At 44.0% G+C, this 27,476-nt stretch overlaps 1 protein-coding gene across 1 annotated transcript; it reads right to left on the reverse strand.

The window, feature by feature from the left end:
• Nucleotides 1-4,806: 4,806 nt before the first annotated feature.
• On the reverse strand, nt 4,807-26,117 carry colgalt2b (collagen beta(1-O)galactosyltransferase 2b). Its single transcript, XM_053864288.1, has 12 exons — nt 25,835-26,117; nt 11,284-11,394; nt 11,094-11,211; nt 10,589-10,723; nt 10,319-10,523; nt 9,777-9,896; nt 9,613-9,686; nt 9,443-9,549; nt 8,975-9,107; nt 8,000-8,127; nt 7,728-7,934; nt 4,807-5,412 (listed from the first exon to the last, which is right to left on the reverse strand). The coding sequence occupies exons 1-12, from the start codon at nt 26,059-26,061 to the stop codon at nt 5,139-5,141; spliced, it is 1,839 nt and encodes a 612-aa protein (XP_053720263.1). The 5' UTR covers nt 26,062-26,117; the 3' UTR covers nt 4,807-5,138.
• Between the last annotated feature and the right edge of the window lie 1,359 nt (nt 26,118-27,476).

The raw sequence follows: 27,476 nt of genomic DNA on the forward strand, positions 1-27,476 counted from the left end.
CAATAGCAGATGGGTCAGACTGATGACTTGTTAAAATGAAGATTATATATAAATGGTTTGCTTAATCAGACAGACCAAGAGGTGACAGCTTTGAACAAAATAAATACATTAGTTTTCAAAGTATTTATGTTGTGTCCAGTTTGTAATGAAGCCCTGAAGAACATATTAGCCTAAAAACCTACCTGAGTCATAAATAAGCAATAAATAAGAGCAATAAACATGAGCAATAAATATGACATCAATTTTCATATTCCTCCTTTAGCTTGCTTGCTAACATGGAACGAAGTTAATACACCACTGTAGCTCATTATTTTCTGTATTATGAAACCCGCCAAACACGAGATACAGCAGGCAAAGGGCAACTATCATAAAGGCATAAGCGTGCGGCGTATGTATGCGCGCACGTGTGTGTTTCCCTGACTGAGTCGTGAGGCGCATAAGAGCTAGTCATGCGTGAAAGTGTAGTTGCTGAGAGGAGGATCATCTGGGAGCTGGCAATACCTCGGACACACCGCACCAGGGCAGGTTATTGTTGGACCAAGCTGTCACAAAGTTACTCTGCAGAGTTAAGTCTTCACATCCGGTTCTCTCGGGCAAATAAACAGCCACAAGAAAAACACAAATGTCAAACAGGCATCCGGTGAAGTTGCCACACACCGTAGAGAGGGACATGAATCATCACACACACACACACAGAGCATGATCCTGGGCTGTCATCGGGTTCTTCTTCTTTCCTTGGATTGCGGCAGTGAGTCAGAACTTCACTCTCTCTGACTCAGAATTCCTGAGATGCCACACGAATAAACAGGCAGACCTAAATGAAGCTCTATTATTAGCTGGGAGCTTCAGCTCAGAGATGAAAGGCCTCATGACTCTCTAATCTGAGCACATTAGTCGAGGTCAAGGAAAAACATTTATTCTTGACAGCCTGCCTCAGCAGGAAGAGCGAGCCACCTCATCTTTGTGGATGGACTTCCAGTGAATAACCCCCTCCCCATTTCCTCTCAGCACTGTTGAACATGCACATCCTTCTTTGCGAAAAAAAAAAAAAAAAAAAAAAACTAGAGACCATTCTGTTTCAAACATGCTGGCTCACTGACTGACACACATTCGCAGGCATCAACAGCGATGGAAAGATTCCGTCCATGCTCAGCTCTTTATCAGCGGCACCTGTGCAAACTGGCATGTTTCTCACCCACTTCTTCTGAATTGTTATACTGTTGTGGCCCTCTGTGTGCTGGAGATGTTTTGGTCTGCAAAGGAGAGAAGGTGAAGCTCCCACTGTCTGGGGTCTGTTTTTCTGTCTTTAACTTTGAATCTCATCAAACAAAGCACAACAAAACACATTTTTGTAAACTTGTCCCACTACCTAATAGTTAGGTGTCTAACTTGAAATAAGCTGGGGTTCCTCAATACATTACACTAAAATATGACCACTTGGTAGTGATGGTTTTTAGACAACAAAGCCAACTTCCATCAGTTTGGAAGCAACGCCACATCTCAATATTAAAATGGCCGTATCAAAGAACGCCACCGGAGAGCGCAAATATCTCTTGATGCTCATCTAATGTAACCTCCCATAATATATTGACCATCTCCATGTTAGCTGTCATAAGAGCTTCAGATGTTGCAGTACATTTTGGAACTACAAACCAGGTCAATAATAATATATATGCCAAAGGTCATTGACCAAATATATATAATGAAGCAGAGGTTGCACGTGAGCCTCAAGTTTGACCTGCTTGACCGTAAACATCTAAGTTCAGTGCACTGTTTGATTCACTGTATCTCTGTTGCTTCGGTGCATCACTCACAGTCCTTCAAAGCTTCACTTCTCTCCCTCCTCTTCCTCTCTGAGGCTCTTGAGCGCAGGCCATGTTGTTTGTTTCAGTTTGTTTCAGTTAACAAAAACAAAGCAGTGGGTCATGCAGGAAACAGAATTGTACATTACTGTTGGCATGGATGCACCAGAACAACTTTTCATATCTTCATTTCCTCCCAAATGAAGCATATATCCTGCAGCATTCCAGTTACCTACCTGTAAGTCGGAGAACAAGAGAGCAACGTCCACATTGTCACACGTACCTTGTCCAGATATCGGCATTTCATACTCGGTTTGCGACTAGAAACCCACCAGAAAAAGAGGAAACCAAAAATTGTAGCATCAGCCCGTTTGTGTTTGTATATTTCATCGATTCAAACTTTAACTTCCTGTTTAGATTCAAGGAAGCCATCTTGGATTGCGTACTTGGTCGGTGAGGATTCTCGGAATTTCCGACTTGGGGATTGTACATCACAACTGAAAATATAGACCAAGTTATTGCCCTTCATGTCATTATTTTATTGATAGAATTCAGAGTGCAATGTAAATGAACAGCAGGCGACACACACTGTCAGCGAAGGCCTCGTAACCATGGTAGAATTTCTTTCAGTGATTCGATCATCTATTGTACAGTCTGACTGAGCCGGTCACGTTGCGGTGGAACTAACTTGTTAAATTGCTACACAACTGAAAATGATTTATTTCCACTGTTAACCAATGTCTTGCCGTAAACTGATCCAGCGAGACGACTTTTGCTTGCGCGTTGCCACACTGCCATCTGCCGGTTAAAATATGAAACGCGCCTTCGGACAGTTCGATTATAAACTGGCCTTTATTTGTCCCGTTGTTTTGATTTGTTTGCATACGCATGTATTCATATATTTGTGTTGATTTATTTGTTTACGTGTGCCACAACTTGGGATGCGATTTTGTCGTGCCTTAGTTTAAGACTCAGCAGTTTCTCTGAGTCAGAGTCCTCACCTCTCTGCTCCTCTCAGACCCCAGTGACTGATGATGCACATAAACCTGGTGTGAGTCACCAGCTCTGCGTCTCTGAGTCACATCAGACGCTTATGCAACATGTCCTGGTGATGTGAAATGTAATGTATCTGTCTTTGAGCTCTCCTTCTTTTATGGATTCATCTCACCAGGGGCCCTGAGAGGGTGGAGAGGCTGCGTCCTCCGCAAGTGTTGGTTTCCCTGCAAACCTGCATCAGCTCAGCAGCCCAACCAAAAATATTGACCTTTTACGAGGGGTGGGACTTTAATGAGTTAATTACGATTAATTAATTACAACAAAAATCATTTTATTTTATTGAACAGTTTGCTCTCCAGACAACAGGGAACCTTTGTGAGTGTGGGAGTTCCTGGTCCACTGATCACACTGATACTTTAAATAAGGTGATAGAAAACCTTGAATATAGCCACCATCGTGATTTATTGTGCTATTGTCAAACAAAATGAACAATATTTTGTTGTTTAAATGAATGAATCGGTCCATCATTTGATTCAGTAATATACCAAATTCATTCAAATTGAAAACTGTGGCTTCTTGTGGCAAATGTTCTTGTACCATTAAACTGCGATTAAATGGGATTAATTCATCACAAATTCTCCAACTAGATTATTTTTTTAATCGAATCCCACCCCTGCCTTTTACATTAGCATCGTTACACTTGCCATCAATCATGTGGGAACAAATGAATGAATGTGGGTTCTGTGTCGATCATCTTCATGCACAAATGCCACTGGTATCAAGTTTCACCTCTCATGTTCAACGTCAACTGGTGCCTCTGGGGACCAGAATAACCTCAAACGATTGACTGGTATAATAAATCCAGAAGGATACGACATATTTCTATGTTGGAGTAGGCGTTTAAATATACAATTTAACCAGTAAAAAAATCTCTCTAATATTCATTGATGTCTTGTTTTTTCCTCTAACCATAATTAAATTACCAGAGGATTGAAATAAGCATCTGAAAATGAAGACTGTAATGAAATGATGCAAAGTGCATCAACTACTCAGTTATTGTTGAAGTGTTCATCCGCTAGATGGCAGTGCAACAAAGCAACGATTATAGCGAATCTTCGTGACCGGCAGGATGGTTTTCTGACGCGCGCAGATGGCGCGCTTTCATGGCGCTCAGATAATACTCTTTTAGTCCTCATTTGTGGACGAGGTTTACTCCCCAATAACAGTCCTGGTTGGCGTGTGATCGGGAGATCCCCTGCTGTGTTTGTGTTCTGCTGGTTGATCGATAACGAGCAGCAGTTTTCCAAATCGATTGACTGATGTGACTTCTTAGATGTCGTGTTTTGAAATGTGTATGTCACGTGATGAGAAAAAAAAGGGGGGGGGGGACCCGGATGTGAGAGATGGAAAAACGAGGAATACGTGATAGTCTGAGAAATAGAATAAAGACGGTTGAGAACTATCAGACCCAGAGTGATTCAATTCTGAAACGTGTGTTGCACAACAGAGTGACGGTGTACACACGACAATAATGACTTCACTTTCTCCTCAAGATCACCAGCCGTGACCTCCACCTTCACCTCTGACTCCAGTCATCTGTTCTTGTTCAGGTCCAACAACGGCAGACAGGAACTATAAAACTGCAGCAGAAGTTCAGGCTGCCTGCAAGCGTGGGTGAGCTACACCCCCACCGTCTGTCCTCAGTGTGATCACCGCTCCTAACAAATTTAACAGGAGACTGCAGCGTCCCTCAACGTTTCAATAGGATGTAGTTTGCCTCCACAGTGTTGTTTAGAGAAATGCTGACAGCAGCTGATCAAAGGGTCATGTGATCAGAAAAAACAAAACAAAGCTAGACATTCTTTTTAAGAAGGCAGTGTCATATTAAGGTCCAAACAAATCTGTCCATCCTCAGCAAACATGTCAGTGTGTTTGTTAGTGTATGTGTGTATATTGAGACGCACACACCACCACAAGTATGAACCACACACACACACACACACTGATTTGACAGTTTAATGACTCTTACTTCTCCACCAATAACATACAAAATACTCTGTCAATAAGGAATGTGTCACATGTTGCTTGTTTGAAAGATGATTGTCATTTTATATTATTTTATTTTTTTAGACCCAACTCACCTGATTAACTCATAAATATCAATTCATGAATAAATAAAGATTGAAGAAAGGCTCTTCTGGTCCTGGTCGTAGATCCGGTTCCCTGTCTGTCACAGATTTGAGATGCTCAGACACCAGCATGTCTGTGTGGGGAGTCTATTCAAGTGTGTGCGTGTCATGGGGGCGAGTCTCTGTCTCAGACTCTGGAGTCTTTGGCTCATCAAAGTTCATCTCGTGATGCCCGAGAGGCCGGCGGTGGCGAGTCTCCGGTGACGGAGTTCTGTGCCACCGACTGGATGTGGTCCTGCTGGGCGGTTTTTCGGGCATGTTGTCGGTCCCAGTCTGTGGCCACGGCCTCGTCGTCCCAGATGGTGGAGGTCTCAGTGTCGCTGATGTAGCCGGGCTCTCCAGTGTAGTGGGTGGGATAGATGAGCAGAGGCTCCACCGAGAAGGCCTTCAGGTCCCGGGGCTTGAACTGCTTCATGTACTCCACACTGTGGAGGGATTTTGGTGTCAGTCAGCTCACTTCACTGCTACAGTACGATGGCACATTTCACCAACAACAGCGTGTCTCCACTGAGTAGGTTTGTCTCCAGTTGTTATCCTTATCAGGGTGTTTCCACCACCAAAAGGGGCTGTAATTTCCAACATGGACCATGTCCTGGTTTGCTTAGCTCAGGGTCAAATGGGGTGCGGGTACCTGAGACATGACCATGGGTGCAGATGATGGGACGAGAGTGAACGGACCAAATCTCAGCTGCCATTGTTGTCAGCAGCGAGAACAACAACAAAGTTAACCACAGATCAATGAGGAGGAGGAGGAGGAGGAAGAGGAAGCCCTTCTTGCACTCATCAGAGAGGATGATGTCCAGAAGAAGCTCGACGGAATAGAGCAGAGTGAGCTTGTCTTTCAGCAGAACTGCAACCGCATAATGCTGAACAATGCTGCAGTTCATTGAAGAAACTGAGGAGTGAGACAAGAGGGTCAGGGACTGCAACAGCCAGGGGGCATCTGCCAAAAAGCCTTGAAGTGGTTTGATCAAATGGGCGCCATCGGTAGCCACATCTGAACTATAGGAACCTTTTTTTAGTTCTATGAACAATTTCATGAATTCTATACACATCCTTACAGCAGGAACCAGATCAACAAGTGCAAAATACAGCAGTTTCTCTGAGTCTTCTTTCTCATTTCCTCTTCACATGATGGAGATGCTGGTGTACTAAAACAACAAGAATCTATGGTATACCGTCCTCCTGCAGTGTTGGCTCTTTGACACGTCAGCCAGTGCAAGGTCAAGCTAGTCAACCAGAGGTCACCCTAGTTGTCCTCCAGCAGCCTGTTACACATCTCTAATGGCTGCAGTCAGACAGTGAAACCTGACACTGACCTTCACCAGCACAAAAACTCTCCTGTATGTTTTGTAGTCCATCAGGCGACGGCAGAACACAAATAAAGCACAAGACCCTTTTAACCTTTCCTGATTTCCACATTTCGTGTCCTTCACTTTTATTTTAATCCACCGTCGAACCGTTTATTTGCTTAGTAATCTATCCCGGGAACACTGGACACACATCTCACACTTGTGCAGTAACACACACACACACTGGTGCAGCGCCCATCTCTACCCAGCCCCCACTCTCTATCAATGGGAATCCTGTCCCCTTCTCCACCGGGCAGGAACAGCCTCGTTGGCCACATTCCTCCATGAGAAAGAAGGAAGGAGGAGGAGAGGTGGGTGACACGGAGCCAGAGAAGTTGGTGGACTGTTATTAGAAGGATGTAAAAGAGCGGAGGCTAGTTCTGGAGATAAAGAACAGCAGAGTAGGGTGGAGATCAGACCCAAGTGGATGCACCTCTCATGAAAAGAGACAACGTGGTACCTAAAGAAGAGACCTGTGTGAGGCACGACCAAGAGTTCAACTTCCTCCACATGTGGGTCGACATGCCTCACCCAACTGCTCATCTTTTTGCTGAGCTGGGTTTTGTGGATGCAGAGACACCCTGCTCCCACTGGGACACTTCTTTTTAAAGGGGTGTATATGAAGTTTTGTGCAGATCCTCAAACAACAGTGTGTGATGCCTTCCCACCAGGATTTACTTCACGAGAGCACGCTTCACTTCTTCTCGGATACCAGGGTAGAAGGAGGCTGGAACCTATCCCTGCTACTTGGGGTTGTAAGTGGGGGGACAGACAACACACACATACTTCTGTATGTCTTTGGACTATAAGACCACACGTGAACCATGGTAACACACAGGGCCGCCTCTATTCTCCTCAGGAACCCCAAACATTCTAAATCTTGAACAGAGGGATGGAGCATTGAAAGGAAAAAACGTCCAGCTATAGCGCTACAGCCATGGCAGAGGGAATACATGTTACAGATCCTGATTGGGGTTGTGGTCAACCACAGCAGCAAACTCACCTCCAAGGACTGCAGATCCCTGTCATTCTACACTCCTTAAGGATCGGGTTTCTAACTTTGTTTAGGCCTGGATTTAAAGGAAAAGTGGGGGAATAAAAGCTACAAGTTATCAATGAAAGCAACATGCTGCTGCTGTTACCATGGAACTGTGCAAACATGTTCTGTTATCCTGATGAGGAACATCTTATTTGCTTTATTTCCAACTGCTCATATTATCATCATCTGTCAGAACCCTTGATTGACAGCAGCCTCCACCGTGACTGAGCAGACACGTGTTTGCAGGGGTCAGTAAATATGTTCACTCTGTTCAAATCATGCGAATGTCAGTCTTTCAAATTTCTTGTGTCACAATTTCAGTTCTACCTCACCAGATCACAGTACTTACTTGGGGTGTTTGTTGAACATCACGGGTAGAAACTCGTCCACTGGCAGCATCCGTCTGAACGGTTCAGCCGCCAGCAACTTCCGGGCTCCCTGCTGAGACAGTGCGTATCCCAGAGTCCAGTAGGAGTAGTCTGCTTCCACCAGGTTGTTGACTTGGTCCACCGACTTCTCCGGCTTCTGCACCTGCATCCGCTTCCGGCCCACATATCTGAGCAGACGAAGAGGGTTTGACTCTGAAATAAGCCAGAATAGTCAAAGTCCGACTTCTCTTACATGAGGTCCCAGTCCAGCTGGGTTTTATCGATGTCGTCCATGATGGCCTGGAGCCGCCGCTTGAACCGCGGCTCAAACCTCACATCATCTTCTAGCACGAGGACCTTCTCAAGACCACGCTCCAACACCTGAGCACCACAGAGTCACACCATTCATCAGCAAAGTAAAGGCAGTGATCTTTAAACTATCAGTGGAAGTTGCTTAACATTCAGCACGGAGAGAGTCACTTCACAAATCACCTTCCAAAACTTTCAAAAACTATGCGAGCAAAGAAGAAAAATAATGTAGAATGTAATTTTTAATGTAATTTTTTGTCATTTTTATTGTTCTGCTTTTCGAGGCGGAGGTGTTCCTATTGTTGTATATCCATTGTTAGCATTAGTTTACAATGCTTACAAATATTTCCAGCCCAACCCTCAACCCCCCTTTTTTCATGACAAAATATATTTTATATATTATTATATATATCAGACACCCATGGTTTTGGAGTTATTATTTCTCATACGTCCCCATGCTGAGAAAGGTGTGAGTAAACTTTATTATTTTTTGGGGGGCTTGGGTGGTTTTCAATGTGAAGGAGGTGCGATTGTCACTTGAGTCAGCTTCTGCCTCCCCTGCTTCTCACCTGCTGGACGGACTACAGCCTCCTGCATTCTAGTGTACCGAGCATTATGGGATGGATTGCTACCGCCTTTGTTTTTGCGTAAACTGTCCTCCTGATAATCTCATTTTCGAAGCACACATCTAACATTTAGTCAGAAAGAACCAAGGAGATCCTTAAATAACAACGTCACCTCAGCCTCCCTAAAGTTTCCACACACAGTCATTGCTAATCTGCAGCTTCCTTCCTTCCTTCCTGAGGATGCAGCGCTGACTTCAGGAAGTTCACACTTTCACCGTTGATTTCAGGGTAAATGCATTAATTATTTTCTACTCCAGATCAGGGTCTGCAGGTCAACAAACTGGCTTCCTCACCTCCGTCCATATCGAGTGATGACTGAGGAAGCAGCCGATCTCTCCCCGCGTCAGCACTCGACCTGAGTAGGGGTCTTTATATCCTGGCAGCATTTCTATTCCCAGTGCCTGCAGCTGGGACGTGTTCAGCGCCCTGTGACAGAAGCAGAAGTCCTGCTGAGTCATGGTCAGAGATGGAAAAGAAAAGTGTTGCTCAGATGCAGCAAGTCTCGCTCAGCGCAGGACTAAAGTGAAGGATTAGGAAATTCTCAACTGCGGATTACGGTAAGCGCTGGGAAGGAGGGAAAACATTCTGTTACAAAGACCAGCCGTCTGTTCGGAGGTGGATGGGAAAGTGCCTTCACATGGTATAGTACCAAACATCATAGAATCTCCTCCAACACGTGGACTGTTGCTTCAATAAGACCTTATCTGGATAATTAGAGCCAGAACCCCGGGGTCATGTGGGGCTGCGTGTCAGTGACCTACTTGCCGTCCACTGCATCAGTCAGCGTGGCATGGAGACCCAGGGAAGCAAGAGACTTAAACATCCTGGTTCTCCTGTCCAGTCGGCGCTTCAAGTTTATGAGGAAGATCTGAACACAAACAGATTTGTTTGAACTTCACAAACAAACATGAGTAATCTGAGAAACTCCTACATTTTCAAAACCCATGGTGTCCTGCGTGGGGGCCGGAGAGTACAGGTGCTGCGTGGGCTCAATGTCGTGGTCGACTGCGGACAGAAGGGGAGAAACATGGAGGTGCACAAAAGATCACAATAACACCCAACACAACAAGTCAAGGTCTGTGAGACTGTACTCACTCAAAGCCTCCGTGATGGTGTGTATAAAGTTCTCACTCTCATCTTCCACACTTTGTTGAGCCTTCAGGGGGACGGGGAGGAAGCCGTAGGGCTCTCTGTTACACACGTACATCTGCACACCTGCGGCACACACGCGCACACACATGCCGTTCTGTAAACTCAACCTCTTGACCTGAACTTGCCAAATAAGCAACGGATGAGACCACCATAGAGGCTTTATTTCTGAGTCCAATTGTCTTTGTTTGAACCAAGCTAATAAGGGGACAGAACCAAACCAGTTCACATGAATCTCTCTGCTATATATAGCTCTGACTACTGGTCAACACTGTCAAATCTCTTACAAAGATGGAAATGCCAAAACTTACGATCAAATCTGCAACATCAGCTTGGACAGGCAACACCCTTTGAATCCCCAAAACAGAGATTCTATTATGAATGAAGCAGCCATGCTGATTTATTAAGTCTCAGTTCACAGAAACCTCGCTGTCATGAGGCATTTGCCGCTGAGCTCCAAAACTGGTAGTTTGTTGAGAGAAACTGACCGGCTTGCCGTGCCGAAAAAGCAAACACCATGATGTCATCAAACGCCCAACTGTAGTCTGGGTGAGGTGGATAGAAGGTCAGGTCCCTGCTGGACTCACGACGGAGGTCTATGAGGAAAGTGCTGTGAACCATCGGGACCGCGAAGCAGCCCAGACGTTTCCACTCCCTGATTGGCTGATAGTCCGGGGTCCGTTTGTAGTAACCCTGCAGAGAAGAGGGAGCGTGAAATCGGGGTGGAAGGATGAGGGAGGGGGCCACTTGACCGGTACCTGTGGGGTCATGCCACACCAGAAGTTGGAGTAAAGAGAGCGGGACTCCATCATCGGCGCCACCAGAGTCCGATTCTCAGCCATCAGCAAGTCAAGCACTCGAGGGTTGGTCAGAAGGTTGTCGCTGTCTACAAACTGAGGACAGACACCAGGGTTTAGCACATAACAGTGAATGTCTGATCACAAGCCGACAGCAGAAGACTTTGCTTCACATCTAACATTCTTTCTTTGGCCTGTTTGACTTTTGAATGCATAAATCCAGACCATAATTAACATCATCACGGTTCAAGATGTAAGTGGGAACAAGCTTTTTATGACAGCTGGCAAATAACAGTTTTATTGTTCTGTGTTAGGAGGATATTAAAATCCAGATGTGACTGTGAGTTTTTATTGTGTGGCCTGCTGGGAACATGTGGAGGAGCCATGCCTTCCTCTGTGTCTCCGCTTCAATGTATAGCAAGATCGACTGCTAACTCGACACTGACGCTCTTCTAGCTCTGCTCACCATGATGTAGTCCGCCCATCTCTCCCGCGCCGCCTTCAGCGCCGCCTGTCTCAGTTTCATCACGTGATTGAACCTGGACGGAGGCCAGTGTTTCGGGCCCCACTCATCAGTGTAGGACCTGACAGTGACATGGATTCACCCGGGTTAATGTTTTTGCAGCAGTGAGAGTGTTGAGATGTCGGAGACTCACCGCGGCTCTTCCATCGGCCTCCACTCCACATAGTGATAGAGCTGCTGGGCGCTCTTCAGCCACTCCCGCAGCATGGCAGTCGTGTTGTCCGTGTTGTGATCGGTGGCTGCCCTGAAACAAAAGCACACCACGTGAACTCAGGTTTCTGCTCAACATGTCCAACTACATGGAATGATTTTCTCAACTTTAACATTGCATTTTTATAATAATATAATTCATAATCTTTTCTTTCAGCTTCTCCCCTCAGTGGTGGCCACAGCGGATCCTCCTCCTCCATCTCACCCTGTCCTCTGCTTCCTCTTCTCTCAAACCTACAAACCTCATGTCCTCCTTCACCACCTCCATCAATCTCCTCTTTGGCCTTCCTCTCCACCTTCTGCCTGGCAGTTCCAACCTCAACATCTTCATCTACCATTGTACCGTCTCTCTCTCCTCTGTACATGTCCAAACCATCTCCATCTAGCCTTTCTGACTTTGTCTCCTAAACACCTGACATGTGCTGTCCCTCTGATCTACTGCTTCCTGATCCGATCCATCCTGCTCACTCCCAGAGAGAAGCTCAGCATCTTCATCTCTGCTACCTCCAGCTGTGCCTCCTGTCTTTTCCTCAGTGCCACTGTTTCCAAACCATACAACATTGCTGGCCTCACCACCCTTTTGTACACCTCCCTTTCATCCTTGCCGACACCCTTTTGTCACACATCACACCTGACACTTTTCTCCAGTGATTCCATCCTGCCTGCACCCGCTTCTTCACCTCTTTCTCACACTCTCCATCGCCCTGGACAGTGGAGCCTTAGTACTTAAAATCCACCACCTTCTTCATCTGTGCATCCTGTAATAATAATAATACAATTCATAATAATTTTTTATAGCACGTGTTTTAAATATGATTTTCATTACTGATTCTGATTTCCTCGGAAAACATTCTGTAGCTTGCAGATCAGTTCACAAAAAAAAGGTGAGAATATATTTATATGTTCGCAGCTTCTTCCACTCCAGCTGAAACAACCACAGAACGATGGCGAAGGTTTGTTTTGAGGTGCATGAGCTGTTTGCAGATTGAGGTCACTCTTGTGGTTTGTTCTCCGCCTTGACTTTATTTCACAGATTTCCACTTTGACTTCCAAAGCTGACTCAGAGAAGACACTGTGACTACTGTACGTGTGAAGTGTGCGAGGGTGTGCAAAACAAATTAAAGCAGTAAACAACGTGCAGCACGATGCCCTGAGCAGAATATTCTGCCCTCGCCCGCTCACTCACTGTGCGGTTGTCCTTTGATATTTAATCTGCGAGTGTGTGCTTACAACATACATGGAACACACACAGCCGTGCACATGTGGAGTTTTCCACTACCTGATGTGAGATTCATACAGCATTATTGAAGTTGAACACCAAATAATGCACACATTTCCAGCCTCCACAAACAAACATATGTTGGTATCTCTATCCTTGTGGGGAACCGTCACTGCAATAATGCTTTCCCAAGTCTCTGACCCTTAACTTAACCATCCAAAACAAATGGCTGAACCAGGACTCTGAGCCAAGCTCTGAGCCAAACTTAAACCCAATTATAATAAACTACACCCCTCCTCGACACACACACACACATATATATTCACACACTGAAACTGAAAGGATATAGGGCAAGAGAAGAAGGTATCATCTTCTTATTTTCAAGTGGGCAGCAGCAGAAGTAAAGAGTCCCAGACCTGTTCTCTCCCCAGAATCCTGCAGTTTCTTTCTGAATTATTATTATTTTTTGATGGGTTGTGTGAAAGTATGTCCTACAACTTTATTCTATGCTCTATACCTCAGAAGCCACTGCTATGGTTTTGTCATTGCATATAGGCGTGTGTTGTTCATCACTCTGCATGTGAATTATGGAGAGCTGCGGAGTTAAAAAGAGTGATGTGTGCGCCGGCTTGTGTGCGTTCACAATAGATGAATATTTAAAGTCCGTTGACTGGCGATGTGAATGTGCACACCTCTATACACTCAACTTGGCTCCTGGACATAAATGTGCCAGTACACGCCACCTCTGAATGACAGTCTCAGCCACGGGGATTGGGAAACAAAGGAATGTCTTGTAAATGTTTTGGAAATATGTCAAACATGTGCGGAAGCTAATCATTAGATTACTGAGAATTAAGTGCCGAGAAATGTGGCAGAAGAAGAGGAAAGTTCCTGCATGTATCTCAACATATAAGATACATTAGTAGCGTAGAACTCAATGTTAGTCCATAAGGAAAACATAAAATAAAACTATTTCAGCATCCAAAAATATATTTTTGAAGCCTTGCAGAGAAGTTTCATCATCATTTTGGTTATTTGGGATTTTTAAGCTTCGACACAGTGCACATTGGCCCAACATGCAGTTGTGGAGTGTTAGCACTGAAATACAGTCACCAATTAAAAATGTGAGCCACAGCTCCCAAAAAAATGTTTGTATTTTTTGTTGGACAGGTGATAACCAAGCCAGGAGAAAGTCAAGCTTCAGAGTTGATGGCAATAAGATATAATGGGGACAATAACCATTATGTAGCTATCATTCAGCAAAACATCCATAACACACAGTGATCCAACAAGTGTCAAAGTCCTGGAGTCTCTTCAGTTTGACTCAAAAACAAACTAACAAACTAATCCCTGACATCACTGGAAGCTCTACCCTCAGTCTCTGCAGTCTGACACAGCTCCTCAGTATAATCCTTTTCATGTCACAACATTTTATTAGCCTTGCAGGTGGAAAACTGGGAAATCTACAACTCTATCTTTTGGGTCAAATCTGTACTTTTTTCAGTTTCATCCAAACACTCCTGTATCCTGTGACTCTGTCAGTGAATTGTCTGTAGGTGTGTCTTTCCAAAGTCTTCCCCACCTTTAACCCAATGGCACAGTGACAGGATCTCGGGTCGCCCAACCACCATAAACCAACCAAGAACCTGAGCAAACTAACTTTACCCCATTTACCTCCCATGAGGAAGCAGGTCCAGTAACACGCGCGACGATCTCCATAACACCATCAAGATCTGAAGTACAGGATCACATTTAGGTGTGATGCATGGGAGGCTATTCAGTCCTTCAAGGAATTTTCAGGAAACAGAGCAGATCAAGTGTGGACATCGTCGCTCTGGCAGGAAAATGATGCTGCAACTGTCCACTGTCAATACAAGGAACTCAATATTGCTTTTATTTTCAAAAATGAATCCCTTCTCGTTCAAGTCTTGGTTATAAAAGGGCAATTCCATCAACTTGAAAAGGGGCTTGTCTGTTAAACACTCTGGTTCTGATTTTTTACAGAAATTCTCCAGAACCTCCCACTGCTGCGCCGAGAACATGATGTGATTTTCCATTACCAGCATTATTGCTAATCGTTCCTGGACATGCTCTGCAAAACAGGCCACGAGCAAGTGTGTTTGTGTAGCTGAGACTTCACCCCCGCTGTATATCACATTCTTAAGAGTCTATTTCGCAGTATTTTATTTCAGACAGAGAAATTCTTTGGGAAGTATCTGAATGCCCAGATTTCCTTGACCTTCTGGCCAGACTTCTGCATCTGCTCAGTGATGGCTGGGAACGTTTTGTACATGTAGATGAAGTACAATAGACAACATATGTGAGGACACACTTGTGAACATGAGCAGAAGTTCCAGTCATCTCCCTCACCCGTCACGTGTGGAGACTCTTCAGAGTTCTGATGTAAAGCAAAGATCAGGCTCATTATCCAGCTGCCAGCAGGGATTGGATCAAGCTCACTCTCCACTTTTCCATCTTTATGATCCTCATCTGGCCGACACATGCCTCCTGAGGCCCCACCCTCACAGCCCTCGCCCCTTCTCTCTCTATCCTCTCATCCATTTTGAAAGTTTACCAACAATTCAGTCGCGCTGCAGAACAGAGCTTATAGTTATACAAACCTTCTTTTATTGATTTTGGAAGTGACTTTTATCACAATTAATGAGCCACTGCTCTGACGTGTAAAGATGACCATAAAAACTAAAAATTACAACTATAATGTTGTGTGCCAAATTGTAAGGAATCTCGTTGAATCTTGGTTTGGCAATTTAATAAAACGAACAACCTCCAATTTGGAACTCAAAAAGCAAAAATTCAAATAGCTCAAAATGTGTTGTGGGACTCTAACAACAAAAAACAATGATACACTTGAAGTCCAAAGCACAACACGACCAGTGAACTAGAGTCGAACACACCAAGTCGCTTTATTGTGAGGATATCTCACTTTAACACCACAGTACAGCTATGTGATGCTTTAGATTCCTCAGAAAACACACCAGATTATGTTGCAGCACCTGTGCATCATTCGACATGTCCACTCAACACCTGCACTGAAAACCTAAAGAAGGTGTCCGATTCAGGTGCAGTTCAGAGTAGGGCTGAACGATTTTGGAAAATAATCGAATTGCGATTTTTTTCTCTCAATATTGCGATTGCGATTAAATGTGCGATTATTTTTCAAGGTCCTCTTCTCATGTATTTTACAGCAAACACAACTAATAAATCAATCTGTATTATAATAAACCACATGTGATTCAGTATATATAATTGTTCTTCCTTATAGGTTATTCTTATGTTAAGATAAAGTCAAATGAAGCATGAATTAAAATGAAAGATGGTTTATTTGTCAACTTCAGTTTCAGCTGTAGACTTACTAAACTGATAAATCACACAAACTAAAGTGCATATTACAACAGTAATGCAAACCAATATGTGGCTTTACCACTCTAATAGTCCAACTCTTCATGTAAACGTAGATTGCACTTTTTAAGCACTGTCTGAACATAAACAGCCCATAATTGGACAATAGACGTCACGTGACTACCGGGAACGCGCATGGAGTAACAGGCACGTATTGCCGCCACTTCTACGAGTGCGCATCAGTTTTATTTACAGGTGCAGCGAGAAGAGGTGCAAAAGGGTGCACGCGCATACGGATCGTGTTCTACAAGTATGTGGAACTTATGCAGCCGTTTTGGCGGTGGTTGAGGGGGAAAACTTAGCAATGTGTCACAATTGCAGTTTCAAGAGCTCGTGTTTAGCCACTTGTATCTGTGCACTTAGAGAATGAAGGCCAAATTACTTTTCGTGTTTGTATGAATGTAAATTTTTTTTTTACACACATGTGCCACGGGGTTTACGGATGCAAATGTGCAGTTACGCGTATGTGCCTCTGACGCATGGATACGAGTCTTGTGTTACGGGTATGTGCCACTTTTGCACCCATTTTACCTTGATAGGCTAAAGCCGTAATTTACAGCTCAATGGCTAAAAAGCTCACCGTTGCGCTGCGCCACCAACGTGAAAGTCACGTGACCAGTCAAATCGCAGCCTTGCGGTTAGAAAATCACGTTTTATCATATTGCGGTATAATTGCAAATGCAATTAATCGTTCAGCCCTAGTTCAGAGTGCGGCAGTCGCTAAAATAATCTAAAATAAACACATTTTCTTGCTAATATTCGTGTCCGACCACTGGAAGTCACGCGTGTCGAGGAGGCCGGACTAGCAGCCAGATGATATTTTCCCAATCATTGATCAGGTGTCCGTGTACACACCTGGTCCCATTGTCCTTCTCTGTCAGATTTTTGCTGCTGTGCATGTTTACTCCACATGACAAGACCTCAAACTAGAAAAGCGTTCAAAGACTGCAAACCTCTGCCAAGTGGCTTCAGTCCACCCCAACACAATCACCCAACGGCATAGTATCCTTGAAAGAAAATACCTGGACCCACACACTCCCCTGTCCCATTTGACACACAGTGTTTTCCCGTCAGGTGGATTACGCTTCCGGCACCACCCCACAAGAGTTGAAATCCACTAAGCAGCAGCACCATAATGTGGCGCGGAGCTTTCAAATAGTTGGGCGGAGCAAATCGACTGTCTCAAGTGTTGTGTTAAAACTAAACACATAGTGTATCATGACAAAATTTTAATTTCCCGTCTGATCAATCCTCTCCACTCCAACTGCCATTCAAAGCTCTGTAAAAAATGGAACTGCATCCAATTCGAATTAGAGTGGAGGTCTGTGCATGAGGGAGTTTATTTATGAGAAAGTGTGGCATTTGAGCCTACATCAAGCCGAGCAAACCAATTTCATGGTTGTGGACTGAATCTAAAACTGTAGCACCTCACACAATGGTCACTGCCCTCCTGCCCACTTCATCACTTCTCCAAGTAACATCTGGCGCTGAGCACTCCTCACTGAGGACAAGGTCCCCGAGAAGGTAAACAAAGGTCTGAGAACTCCGGGTGGGTTTGTGTTGATTCAATAAACTATCTAATGTCACCACCACTGACGACTCCATCTAATTAAAACGCAAGAATGTCCCTTTCAGAGACACTTTCACAAACCATTTCACGTGACCAAAGTCACGTGACTTTAGAAAGCCCTTTCTGTCAGGACTGGTGGCAGCAGGAAGAAGAGGGGGTGGTGGGGCAGAGAGATGGAGGAGAAAATGCCCGAGGAGGGAGGGGAGGAGACGTCGCGGACACAGGCCCTCCTGACTGAAATTCCTCAAGACTCTCCGGGTCAACAAAAGTTGGTTAAGACTCACAGACTCGCACTGAGGTGAGAAATTCTATATTCACGTTGAAGGTCGGAGAAAGAAATTCATCTATTCTGCATCAGTCGCTACGGCAAGTCTCAAGAATGGATCCTCATGTTCAGATTTCTGTTCTCTTTCAATCCAAAACAAATCAAAAGAGATCAAACTGTCAACAAGTTTGTCAACTTGGATTCAAAACTATGACTTCTGCGCCTCAGATAGCAACAGTAAATCCTCATTTTGAGCACAGCTGTCACTCGACATCATAAACTACAGGATGATTGGAGGCGATGATGAAACATCTTTCATATAAATCTCCTCCTGACATGATGTAATGCACCAAAGTTACAATTAGAGGAAACATCTGTCAACATCCGACAGCTGCAAGGCTTTACACTGCACATCTGTCCCGGAGGCCTCGCTGATATATATGACCAGGTGCTCGACGCATCTGCAAGATTTACAATGGTTGCTGGTGGGAAAACATAAATCAGAAAATGCTGTCGTCCAAATTGAATTTGAATTTGAATTTGATTGATTTGATTTTCAGCAAACACACAAGTCCCTGAACTTCATCCAAGGCACAAACCAGACAGGATCAAGCACTTGAGTCACTACATTTCAGTGTTCGACTTGGCTGAGCATAACATGACAACTGGGGGCAACTGCCTCGCACGCGCTGTCAGGAGTTTAGTCGCCCTGACTGAATGATGCTGAGAAACACATGTCAGCCAGTCACTCGTCTCCTCCACACAGTAGAGAAGGGCAGCTCAGCAATACTGTTTGTTTGCTTGTTTAAACGCAAACACTGTCTGCACAATAAAGCATACAAGCAGTTTTCACCCCGTTCCTCCTCCAAAGAAAAAGCCAACTTGCATGTAAATGCTGTGAATTGCAGCTAAATTGTCCTATCGAGGCTGCACACACTATTTTGTCGCTTGAAAAACACAAACCAGTTTTGACAATTTTTACCAGGGAAACCAGATGGGAGGCTTTCCCATGATTATTGTCCCAGGATTCTCAAGTAACTGCAACACACTTTCATGTTTGCTGTGGCCTGTGATGGCGTACATGACGTGTGCTTTAGCGTGGTCCTGATCAATAACATTTTTCCTGCTATTGGTCTTCAGCTCAAGTCAACAACACCCCGCTCGTCTGGGAGAGAAGGACTGACAGGCTTTTCATGAGACTGAAAAGAGACTCGCATGTTTGCACCAAACGTTTTATTTGAAAAAGACACATGAAATGAATAAGAAAAGCCGATTCCTGGAGAAGTCAAAACTGTGCTCAGACACACATTGATCCAAACTTCAATCATGTGTTTGTAATCACTCTCAAATGTTGGTGCAATTTCACTGACAGTGGATGTTTCCAACAGCCTTGTTTATACTTGCTTTCATGAAGAAACGTCCGAACTTCCCACACGAGAAACAATGCTGTTGTCTAATCAGCCTGGAATGAAGCCTGAGGTAACACAGGTGGCTGACAATAGCACGGAACTAGCAATATATGCAGCCTGTTGTGCTGTGGCTTTACTCTGGAATTGTCACGATGAGAGTAGCTGAAGAGGAATTAGAGCTATGCAAGTGACAGCAGCTCATTTGTGAGAAGCAAAGTCAGCAGGGAGGAAGAAGCCGTCGAGAATGCTGCTGCATCACGACGGACTGAAACTACGATGGCACGACTTAAGAGGCTGCACCTGCCTGCCAGCGCCATCCTTCCCTCACTCGTGAACAAAGTAGAGAGGAACTTTAACTTCACCATTTCTAACCTGGGCAGGACACAACCTCACCCTGGTCACTGATGCCGGTGGAGAAACCCTGTCCTGAAAAATCGTGAACCGGACGGAAGTCGAAGAAAAGCCTCCACTGGAAACGTATCCAGTTAGGTGAAATGTGGACACCACATACATCCTCAACAAAAAACGTCAATTTACCGAAAACCAAGCATAAGGTTGTGAATCACCAAAAATTTCATTTTCGTTTATACAAGTAACATCCGACTTGCGACCTGCTCGACTTACATCCACCCGTACTTACGACCACGGCCAGCAGATGCTTTTTTTTTTATTCAATGTCTGGCACCGCAGCACGTAGCATCCCGGCAACACTTACAACAGTTACGGCAGCACAGTGTCTCAGCATCTCACTCTCACACAGCCATCTACCACTACAGTAGAACCTATAACCCTCGCGTCGGCTATTCTGAATGGCGTTGACTTGCGTCCAATCTGACTTACGACTGGTTGGTCGGAACCGATCCCAGTCGTAAGTCAGATGTTACTTGTATAGAAAATGCTTATTTCAGTTATTGAGGTCATTTTCTGTTCATGCCCCAACAGTCTCTTGTTATTAGTTCCTGTCTACAGCAGTGTCATAAGACACAAGGTCTTCTTTACTGAATAGTTAGGTTTGCACCCTGCGTTTTCTTCTTGGCAGCCATGACAGTCATACCTCATTGTTTAATAAATACCCATCTTCCACAAGCTGCATTTCTCTCAGTCGCTGCTGTTGGTTGTTTACAATCATGTAATTAGTTATGATGATAGACTAGAGGGTTTCTGTGCTGCCAAAAGCTACAATATGGCATAATTGTTGTCATTTCCATCTATTTAAGAATGGGGCACCTCAAATTGTGGGTTGCATACGAGTGTGTTTCGTTCGGTTACATTACAAATGACGGGTTGGCGCGAAGAAGAAACTGACTTTTCGAGGATTTAAAACAAGTGTCGGCCTGGTGCTGTTTTATTATCATATCCACTGGATGTGAGGTGTAATTCCAATTTTGTTCAGAGAAACACAAGGGACTCCACTTTAAAGGGAGTTAAATTAGGCTTGTGGTTACACACCGCTTTGTTCCATTTTATATTCCTCTCTCATGTAGCATCAACTGATATCACCTGGATATCCACTTGGTTCATATTCCATTTTCATTTTAGAACTTCAAATTCAATTTTCAACACCACTATTTGACAACACTGAATTAAAAGGTAAGGAGCTGAAATGAACTTTTCAACCACTAGCATTCATATTATCATCATATATTATCATCAAATATTGAGTTATTAAAGCTGTGATACTAGCTTGCACCATAAATGTATTTTTCATTGTATCATAATATGCCATATGTCTGTTTTCATAGACAAGCATTCGAAGTTGGGGGAACAAAAAAAAGAAAAAATATTCTTGGCATCCAGCTGCTATAATCCATGGCTTATTTACCGTGTCATTTCAACCACCTGTCCAAACCTTTTACCAAAAATCTTTATCACACGTCATGTGAAATGACTCACACAAATAATTTGAAGTCGAATATGGACCTGACTGTGACATGAGACCAAAATTCATCCGAGATTAAAACTCCCCACAAGCCAGTATGAAGTCAACTTCACAATTAGAAGAAACATCCGTTAACATCTGACAGCTGATGGATTTGCGATCCGCCAGGTGCCCGAAGAACAAACAAGATTTACAAGTTGCAGGTGGAAAGATGCAAAGTTGAAAGTGGATGTCTGTGATTAAGCCCAAACTGAATTCTGTTCTCTTAATATTAGAAGCAATAAATAAGATTCACAGACAACGCGCTGACATCAGACTCTTAAATAAGCCATGTTGTTGGCATGTCCTCAAAGTGTGCAAGAGGCTCTGAGAACTTCTGCTTCAGGTATCGAACCTGCCATCTTTCTGTCTTTGGTTCCACACTTCAGTAATAGCTGGAAGATAAGTGGCATGGGTAGATATCAGTGAAGGAAAGAAGAGAAGGATTCTATGTTCAATGTTAGGAATGAGGATTAAAAGACCTCCTCAATGCCCCCTGGGCAACTCTCCTGGAAAGCTCCCAAAACATCTGCATTCCTTCATTCTTCACCAGAAGTCCTTCTCACATTGTCCTGCCACTTCTCAGTCTGAATCGGCTCATTAACTTTTGGAAGACGAAAAAAAAGGATTTCCCCGTCCCCAAAGCTGAGCTCAGATCTGAGGGTGCAGCTACACTGGCAGAGAACCTGATGTGACGTTTCAAAGACATTTCCGAGCTAGTCTCCAGATGGAAAGTCTAGAACCTGCTTGTCATCATTTGGCTTTGTATGAACAGAGGAGGAAGATACAGTAGAGCCACTTCACTACATTATAACTCTGATGCGGTTCTCCTTCGTGATCAAATTTTCACAACAACCCAGAAATCTCTCCATAGAGATGCAAGGAGATGAGTTTGCCCCTCCAGAGGAAACAGAAGAAGTTCTTCCATTCAATCACAAATGTTCAATTGCAACTGTATTAGCAAAAAATACAACTTTAAAGTCAGTTCATAAACAACTGCAGCCACAGAGGATAGGAGAACACCGACCCAGGCAGTGGCTGTTTTAGGTAAGGGCGGTGTTACTGCGAAAAATTAATTAACTAATTTAAAACATAAATGAACAAAAGACTTCAGCCGGACATGAACCGGCAACCTTGAGAATCACAGGGCTGCTCTATATAACCACAAAGTCACGTGACATTACAGCGCCGCTTTGAATAGAATGGGATTTGGATCCTTCATGTAGTGAGAAAAGACAGTACACTTACGCTGTCGCTCAAAAAAGGCAAGATTAATTTATTCAAATGGGTGGGAGGAGCCGGCGAGGTTGGTTCGCCCGGGGAGGCTGGCTCACTGCTGACAGGTGGTTGTCGGTCACATTGCCTCTTTCCTGTCTCCAACACCTTTGTACCCCTCAAACACAACCTGCTTGCCCGCATTCTCCAGACTGAGTGGGTCTTAACACACGACATACACTGGGTCCCACATGCCTCCATCACAAACTCGCGGTTCCTTTACTTCTTGGGTCTGACACATAGACTGCGGGTCAGTCAGGCCCAGTGAATACACAATATAAGTTACCAATATTCTCTTCACTGCCTCTGTTATGCAGCAAAATGAAGTTTTAGTTCATGACAACATGTGTTAACTGACCGTCTCTCCAGAAGTAAAGCGTCACAAAAAGTGACTCAATAGTTGGTGCAGTTAACATCACATCCCAGAAATGTGTGTGGGTGTGGCCTGATCTGACTCTTTGACATTTGCCTGCCACAACAAACAGACCAGTGCGACATATAGGAGCGATTTGCCTAAAGCATACAGAGATTTTCCCGTCTGGCTTCACAGTGCTGATCCTCCAAACTGCAAGCACCGGCAATAATGACATCTGTGGGAGCAGAGTGCACATGTAAGAGGGTGTATTATTATGGATAATAGAGACTGACAGCAATGAAATAGACACTAATAGCTGGCATCATACTTCATAAACTCTAACTAGCTGTAGTCAGAATGCAAGGCATGTATGAATCCAACCACAATCCTTCCTTTCGAAGAGGATGGCTTTACTTTTGGTAACTTACGCCAATCTGTTACACAGACATGTTCATCTGTTACTCATACATGTTCAAACCAAAGCAGAGACCATGGAAGTATTAAATGAAAAACAAACAAAACCAACAAAAAAACAGAGGAAGGCTTAAATTAAAATAAAACCATCGACCACAAAACATCTAAAAGGCCAACTAGTACTGAAGAGTAGGGCCGTAACAAACTATCGATATAAAAGAAAATATCAAGAGACTCAAATATCGCAATTGTTGACTGTGTGATATTGTCTTCTTTTTTGAGACACATTCCTGTGTTGGACTGTGAAATTTAACTGGAAGACTAACTGGACTGACGTCAAAACAATAAACTTTGTTTTCAGCCACATGGGATTGTACTGCATTATCTGATTTTCCCTCTTAAAATCATGGCTCTACTACGATATATTGTCGAAGCCGTATCGCAGCGTGTTGTATCACCACCCTTGTATCGGAATACGTATCATATCACAAGATACCTGTCACTGTTACCCTACTGAAGAGCAACACTTGTCACTGCTACCCTACTGAAGAGCAACGCTTTGATGAGGGAAAAAATAGCTTTTAGTCCACAGTTAATGTATTTGCACATATTGAACGATACAGTAAATACGGCACTGAATAGAGAATGTTTGAAGGCAGGAACCCAGATGAAAATCCACACCCAAGGTTGTTCAAAGTTTACCATGACACTAGATAAGTTCATGTGACGATTCATTCTATTGGTGACGTTTACAGGTTGTTTTGTCTGTCTTGTTGTCATGCACTGTATGACAATGCCAGGTGAAGAATAGAGGACAAATCTGCATCTTAAGGTCCATATAAGATTTAGCTCATAGCTCCCAGAAATAAAAAAGTTTTATACGTGTGAAGCGGCTACACATGACTATGCATGTATACATGTAATATCACGGTGTCTTTAAAACTTAAAATTGCCAGGTGATCAGTTGAAACCTGTTGAACAGACATGTATATTAAAAAGTGTACCATAGTTCATGTGACATATGACAAGGCGCAGTGTACTCAAAGAGTTGTCAAAACTGATCATAGCATTAACATTGATATCTACAGCAGAACAACATGTCTACCAAGCAAAGACCAATGATAATAAGAATAATAACACAAGTAACATCCGACGTACATTTGACACAAGTATATATATATGCTGTATAGTGGCTGCACACACAGACAAAGGCTGTGGCTGTGGCAAGGCTCATAGAAGCAGCTGAATGGTTTAAACCAGCGTTTTCAACCGGGGTGCCGCCGTGAGAGAGGGTCAGGTGTGCTGTGGGACAATGATCCATTTTCACCTCATTTGTGCGGAGATAGAGGTGGGTGACATGATGACATAAAATCATGACAGCGCTGCAGCGCATCAAAGCTGTCAAATGTGCAACGTCCAGCTGTTTTTAAACCTGATGCGCCTCTAACTTTGACCACACACTTTCACCACAGAATGATGGAGGGAGTGATCCTTGTCGGACCCACGACACCAAAGAGCTAATGGCTAACCTGACGTCTCACTTCAAAACTTCATTGATACTCACTGTCAAAGTTTGCTTTGTGGTTTAAAGGTTGGCGAAAAACTGAATGCCCAAGAAAATAAATGGGCTCCAAAATGTGAAGAGAGAGAGAAGTTCAGGCAAAGAATGTTAAGGATTTGTCTGGGAACACAAAACTACAACAAAATCATGCAAATGAGAAATGATAAAATGGAAAAAGTATGTAAATAAATAAATAATCCGGCTATATTTTGCCATATTGTCCACCCCTTTCTGGACATATTTGAAACAAATACATTTTCTGCTATTTGTTTTGCAAATAGCCTGGCAAAATAACAACCGAGTGTCAGTAGCTACAGTTTTTCACAAATGAATAGGGATTTTCTATAGGACTTTGGTGGTGTGCCCCGGGATTTTTTCAATGAACCAAGGGTGCCGTGGCTTGAAAAGGGCTGGAAAAACACTGGTTTAAACCATCCACCGTGTTGCCAGTTGGGCCCTATACTCCACAGACAAGGGCCCCATGCTGTGTTCATTGACATGCCTTTGTCATTCTTGGGACACCAGCCATACAAACAAGTGGCAGTGAGGGAGAGGTCACGGCGGGACAGAATTGCTGCCCTCTGACAGCAGCACAGACCTCACCTTACCACCTGAGATCCATGAGTGTCTCTCAGCTCTCATGGACACAGACATTTCTGCGTGACTTCACTCAGCTCCAGTCCTGCTGTCAGCCCAGCTCAACGTCTCCTTTCACCCCTCCCTGCCTCCCAAAATTCGTTGAGTCCCAGGGTGAGGCCCCTCATACCTGCCAGCCCTGCTGTTTTAAGGCTGGTTTCTGCTGAATCAGACGTGATTAAGGGCTGAAAATCGAACCCTAAACGCGCACAGAAGCTCTTTCATCTGGGGGCTCGCTGTGTAATTTGGATGCCGGCAGACACACGAGGTGTAAGTGCGTCGTAAAACACAACAGCGGGTCTCAGCGTGGACCCGAGACAACCTGTTATTGTGATTGCAGCGGACACACGCGGAGTAGTTGTAGGGCAAAGTTGGATACGAGAGAGATCCCCGTCAACGGAGCCCGGTGCGTGTTTTACAAGAGTCACTTACCAGATGGCGATGCGCTCTTTCGGGTACTCCAGCCTCTCGATGCAGCCCAGGTAGTGTGCCAGGCTGTGCGCGGCGTTGCGAGCCACGATTGCGATCATCACCTTCGGTTTCATCAAAAGGGACTCGGTCCGCACCGGCTCCTGGACCAGAGTCGCCGGCTCCGAGGCCACGGCGGACAGCACCGCTGCCGCCAGCAGCGCACTCAGCACCGCCACCACCGCGCGCATCTTCCCCTCCTGCTTGTGCCGAAGTAGGTACCAAATGCGTCCGCTTACCCAATGTGTCCTACCTGCCGCGGGGTAATGACGTCACGTCCGGCATATACGATCTCTTTTTTGTTTTAATGAGCCAGAGGAAATTGAAATAAAGGATTTCAAGGCGCTTTCTAGCACATGCCTAACATTTTTTCCACAAAATATGATGTTTGAAATCGGATCGTTTGCGAGGTTTATGTCCGTTCTTCTCCGTCGTGATTGGCTGACATGTACGGAGCTCACAACAGACTCCACAGTAGGCACTTATACACACCCAGAATCATTTGTATTCATTTGCCACGGGAAATGTGCAAATTAGAGACATGCAAATGCAAATGCAAAAAAAAAAAAAAAATCAGTCTGCATTTGAATCACTGATGAGTTCATTTGTTGCAAATATGGACAACTTTTTCTCGGAGAATCAAAACCACCACCTGACTCTTCACTAATATATTATATTGTATAAGTATAAGTATTGATGTGCCCAAAACAGTCTTGGTCATTGAATTACTTTTATATTATTTTCATCAAAACAAAAGGATTTGTCGAAAAACAAGGAGGAAAAACTGCACAGTTGTGAGAGTTGTGCAGTGTAAAATATCTGCCGCTCACCATCTGTCTTCAGTGGACATGTCTGGTAATGAAAATTTGGAGCAATGTATGTCTGCTTGTATAGTCACTTTCTTGTATATTGCAGAGATCTTGCGATCAGCATATTTATATTGAGCAAAGTGTCCTGTATTCAGTATTTTGTGTGTGCTGATACACTGGTTAAAAACCATTTATAGTGTAAAACCAACTAGTATGTGATTAAGTGCTGCAAATGTGTTATTTCAGAGTAAGACAAAAATGATCTACTGTACGTCTTCCATATGCATTTTACATATGTATATTCTAAAATACAGTATTTGCCTAGCGGAGGTCTACGGAGGAGGTGGAGGAACACAAAACATATAGAGTCATATAATTATCTTGATCTACATTGATGCATTACAGTAGATAGTTGCATTAGCTATTTGATATTTGCAAATGAATAAAATGTATCTGGGTGTGTATAAGTGACTACAATGGGGTCTATTGTGATTTTTGTGAGCTATACAATGAAACCAATACCTCGTACATGTCAGCCAATCGCGACGCGTTGTTCCGCAGACTGTTGAGAAGAACGGACATGAACTTCGCCAACGATCCGATGACAAACAGCGTATTTTGTGGACATAAATGTTACGCGTGTGGTAGAAAGCGCCTTGAAATCCTTTATTTCAATTTCCTGTGGCTCATTAAAACATTTTTAAAAATCGCATATGCCGAATGTGACGTCATCATCCCGCGGCAGCTAGGACACATTGGGTAAGAGGACAGATCTGGCATCTACACCGAGCGTCATC

Source organism: Synchiropus splendidus, chromosome 1 (assembly GCF_027744825.2).
Source record: "Synchiropus splendidus isolate RoL2022-P1 chromosome 1, RoL_Sspl_1.0, whole genome shotgun sequence".
Lineage (NCBI taxonomy): Eukaryota > Metazoa > Chordata > Actinopteri > Syngnathiformes > Callionymidae > Synchiropus > Synchiropus splendidus.